The sequence below is a fragment of the Pholis gunnellus genome (assembly GCF_910591455.1).
Source record: "Pholis gunnellus genome assembly, chromosome: 5".
Classification (NCBI taxonomy): Eukaryota; Metazoa; Chordata; class Actinopteri; order Perciformes; family Pholidae; genus Pholis; species Pholis gunnellus.
Window position 1 is genome coordinate 16,893,422 of NC_136531.1, and position 5,182 is coordinate 16,898,603.

A 5,182-nucleotide genomic window follows, 5' to 3' on the forward strand; every position below is an offset into this window, starting at 1 on the left:
ATTTTAGCCTCATTCTCACTGCAGACGTTTGAGAAGGAGAGTAAAACAACACACGTTCTTTCACTTTAGAACTGTAAAACCATGTTGATTTGAGCAATAGGTTGTTGGACACTTATGGAGAGTGTCACTGGAATGATTTAGAGAGCAGTAACAGTAACAGCATCATCATTGGGTTCTTTGAGACATTTTAGTGCTATATCGGTTCGTAATATTGTTCTTGTCTGCATAGAAAGAGTGATATAGGTTACCTAATATAAAAATGTAAGAAATGCTTCTGGAAGAGCATTTCAATATGAATTTTCAGTTTGAAGTGTAAATGTGCAACAAGCGATCAAGAACTGACGCACCACTGCGCCAAAAAGGACAGTTCCATCTGCTCCACACAAAGAACAATGTCAACTGCGCATATCTGAACCAATGGACCAGTGGAACAATTATTGTATACATAATATAATTAGGCTAAGGAAATTCACCTCGAGCACAATATTCAGCATTATTTGGAATATTCATTTGGCTACCTGACACATGTGGAACGAATGAGTTCCGGATGTTACCACCGAGCATTAATGAGTGATAGGGTTGGTCCCCCCTATATAAAGGAGACGCGCCCACTGCTCTGCTCTGTCTCCATTCAAGCCAAGATGAGCTACGGATCTGAAGCCTTTTCCACCTCCTCCTCCTACAGGAAGATTTTCGGGGATTCTCCCCGTTATGCCTCTCCGTCACGGACAAAGATGAACGTGTCCTCCCGGGGAGGTTACCGGTCCTCCTCTGCATCCCGGAGCAACGTTTCATCCATGGGCTCGTACAGCAAAAAGTCCGGCCGCCTCATGCCACTGGAGAGCTTCGACCTGACTCAGAGCACCGTCCTCAACAATGAGTTCAAAATTGTCCGCACCAATGAGAAGGAACAAATGCAGGGGCTTAATGACCGCTTCGCAGTGTTCATCGACAAAGTGCGCAACTTGGAGCAGCATAACACAGTGCTGGAGACGGAGTTGAATGCTCTGCGCCAGCGGCAGACCGAGCCGTCCCGCCTGGCCGAGCTTTACCAACAAGAGATCCGCGAACTTCGCTCGCAGCTCGAAGAGCTGAACGGGGAGAAGTCCCAGCTCGTCATCGAGAGGGATTGTATCGAAGACGAACTGCAGAAGCTCAGGGGGAAATACGAAGAAGAGTACCGCGCCCGGGAGGACGCGGAGGTCACCCTCAAGGCCTTTAAGAAAGATGTGGACGATGCCACCATGGTGCGCCTGGACCTGGAGAAGAAGGTGGAATCTCTGCTGGACGAGATCAACTTCCTCAGGAAGGTGCACGAGGAGGAGGTGGCCGAGCTGACGGAAATGATCCATGCTGCCCAGGTGTCTGTGGAGATGGAGGTGTCCAAGCCGGACCTCACCTCCGCCCTCAAGGAGATTCGAGGCCAATACGAGTCCATGGCGTCCAAGAACCTGCATTCCGCCGAGGAGTGGTACAAGACCAAGTTCGCCGACTTGTCCGAGCAGGCCACCCGGAGTAACGACGCCATCCGCGCCGGCAGGGAGGAACTGAACGAGTTCAGGAGGCAGCTGCAGTCGAAGACGATCGAGACAGAGAGTCTTCGGGGAACCAACGAGTCTCTGGATAAGCAGCTGCGGGAGATGGAGGAGAGGCACAATGCGGAGATTGGAAACTACCAGGTAATCACCTTTTAATGACTCGTTCACCGCTTTTTTAAACTAGAAAATCTGCCATTTTATTTGCAGTCATAAAAGTTTATTTTAATTGAAATGAATACACCGTAAAGCGTTTTCAAGGCAATAACAATATCAGGAGCAGCTGAGATCTGTCCGTGGTGCTGAAACTCAATCCCCTGAGACAGCGCGCTCAGCTGCTGCATCGGACAACGCCCACTGAGTGTATGTGCTCTAAATGAGTAACTTTCGTGTGGTTTTGGATTAAGCACTCCTAACTGAGAGCACACATTTTAGGAAAAACATTTTTACGCATTATGCTCATAAACGACTTGAGTTCCCATCCACATGATACAGAGGTTAACAATAGGATTGACAGAGGTCTTTGTTTGGGCACTGCGATTATTCCTCTGCAAGAAATGTGGTCACAGACAGTTGTGCTTTAAAAAAAATCTTGAACCCTGGCCTTCTTTTCTTGTGTTGTTTGATTATCCTTAGGACAACATGGTAGAGCTGGAGAATGAGCTGAGGGCCAATAAGAGCGAGATGGCTTGTCACCTGAGGGAGTACCAGGATCTGCTGAATGTCAAGATGGCACTGGATATTGAAATTGCAGCTTACAGGTAGGTTCTTCTCTCGAAGACATCTGACACATTATCAGTTCGATAACCTTTATAAAATGGCATTTAGTGGGGGGATGCTGTTAAAATGCTGTTCCTGACCATTACTCTTTATCTTTATGTTGTCTCTATCCTATCTAAACCCTTCCCTCCATCGTCCTCGCTGCAGGAAACTACTGGAAGGGGAGGAGACCCGCATCGGGACAGGGATCAGCTATGGCTCCTCAATGAGCGCAAGTCTTGGGCAAGGCTACAACTACCAGAGCCGTAGTTACGGCAGCTCCAGCAAGGGCTCCAAGAGGGAGGGCAAGGAGGAGGACCAGCAGCAGAGCAAGTCTGGAGGCAAGGTGGCCCAGCGTGAAGTTTATGAGGAGACAGTCATCACCACCACCAAGAAGATGGAGAAGCAAGACCCCAGCGACATTCCCACCATTCAGAAAAACTAAGAGCCTACTGTAAGCTTGTTTTTCACCCTTTACCCTGAAAATCAAAACCACTTTTCATTACCCAAACAACAAACCCTGAGCCTTTACACTTCAACACTTGTGGGGATCTAAGATGATAGTTTTACCTCCTTATTATAAGCATAGTAAGATCATTCTGGTTTCCATCTGCCCTGTTGTGTGTTGGATGTCCACAAGTGTGTAGAGTGCGGGATCTAGATGTTTGTTTTACGTGGGGTTATCCCTCTCTGTCCCCTTTGTCCCCCACATGTGTTCCCCAAAGGAAATCAATTATAACTCTACTGTAACTGCCACTCTATACAAAACCACAGCGCATCTGTGCGCTCTCTTTCTCCTTCACACTCTCAACATCAAACGATAACCATTACTTACTGTAGGTAGCATCTCTTACAGAAGTGCAGTCTTTCAAAACATAATATTTAACTGGTCTGTCACATTTGGGCTGATGTCACTTCAATATGTGATACTGAAACACGTAGATAATAGCTCTGGTCATTCACGACCACCACAAGCTGTGATCTACTCTCAACACATTCCAATGGAAGCATGTGTGTGCATCCACTCATACGGTACAAATAAAAAGACATTCCGACAACAGTTTAGTGAGAAAGCACACAGTCTACAGCCAAGATAGACAATGATATATGACAGTGTATTGCTGAGCCATTATTTCGGTTCGTAGTTCATTAGCAAAATATGTACCTGGAAAAAAATGTTGATCCCTGTTTGACTGCAGTCCAATCAGTTCTGCATGACAAGATTATGGAAGTTTCTCCTCTTCCACCTCCTTTCTAACTTCCCGATAAAGATTCATTTTCAAAAGTGGATTCCCTTAGCTATTTAAAAGAGATTTGAAGCACAGAAGAAGACAAATGTATTAATTAAGCATAATTTGCATGGCGAATGTAGATGTCATGCTTGCATGGAATCCATCGGCCTATTGCTCATTTGACACAATTTCATTGTTAAAAGGCTGGCTAATGCCTTCCTTTTTTACCATCTACCGTGCTGAGCATCCTCATGCACAACACTCATTAATAAATGTAATAGACGTGCTTGTAAGCCTGTAGGTTAGATTATAACTCTTACTGCAGGATGTGACTTAGATAGGCCTCGATGCTATGAAGATAAGAAGTAAAAATCCACTTGCACTTCTATAGGAATGTCAAAACTACCAAATTTGGTAAACAGTTTGCACAATATGCTATGAAAGAAACAGGGAAAAGTGAAGCAAAGATGCTGTAAAGGAGGCAAAATGTGAAAAGAATATGATAGAGGGAGTGATCGCTCTCTTGAAGCATCCAGTAAATTGGAGACTGAATTGTAAATCACGCTTTAGCCTACAAGATCCTCTATGATCCCTCTGGGTGCGATGAATTGTATGCATATTCAACACCATTTCCCATGTGCCATCGATGATGCTTGAAGCACATTTGAGCTCCAGAATTCGTACCATATCACTCAGCCAGAAGAAAACTATGCCATCAACACTCAAAATACTCATAACTTCAGCCGCCAGACCACCACATGTTTGAAACAACTTGATTTCTCTCTTTATAACTGTGGCCATGACTGGACAAAATGTCTGCTGTAGCACAACCTCACCACTAGAAATCCCTTAGAATGAGAAACGTGTAGCCAGTTTTTTTTCTGCTTGTGTACTGACGATGTTAACACAGCTTATTCTCCTGCTGCTGGTCATGGTGACCCACACCCTGACAAACTGCACATACGATGAAAACAAAAAAACTACTGATTGTACGGCAGACTGTTGTGGATTGGGTTCCTGTTGTTTTACTTGAGGCTTGTGATAGGTATGTTAGTACTTTAGTGAGTGTGTATGTGTCTCTACACGGTGGCCTATTATAAATATGTAGAGGACAGCAAACCTGAAAGTTGGGCATTTTGTTGTCTAGATCACTGAATTCCAGTCTAAAGCAAAAGAAATGTACAATAACTTAAAAATATGAGCCGCATTTTATAATACACAGCTGTAACAATGGATGAATGGTTCATCAAGCTTCTATCTTTACACTATAAACCAAAACAGTCATCCATTGGTGTCTGGAGAAAGAAATGTCACTCCTACTACTACTGCACTGCCAACCTTTTCTATGTGCACATGCAACATCCTTTCATGGGAAAAAACAAAAACATCAAGCATTTTCTGAAAATCCAGTTTGTCACCAACACAAAACCACCAATCAAGATTTAGCCATAGAACAAATATCTGTAGGATGTGAAATGCCTTAAAACACCAGCAGCTTTTTTTCTGGCCATGTGTGTGATGTGTATGATTCTGTTCAGTAGGGATGTGTAATCATTATTGTCTCTTTATTAGAGCTACCACGATTACAAAAGCATAGGGATCGAATGTAGTTAACATGCTATTCTGTTTGATGTTATTCTTATGTATTGCTGTATG

General features: G+C 44.2%; 1 protein-coding gene across 1 annotated transcript; it reads left to right on the top strand.

The window, feature by feature from the left end:
* Positions 1–641: 641 nt before the first annotated feature.
* On the top strand, positions 642–2,739 carry inab (internexin neuronal intermediate filament protein, alpha b; the record flags this gene model as incomplete). The annotated part of the gene is made up of 3 exons (XM_079159161.1): positions 642–1,679; positions 2,172–2,296; positions 2,463–2,739. 3 exons carry the CDS (start codon positions 642–644, stop codon positions 2,737–2,739), a joined length of 1,440 nt encoding a protein of 479 aa, XP_079015287.1.
* Between the last annotated feature and the right edge of the window lie 2,443 nt (positions 2,740–5,182).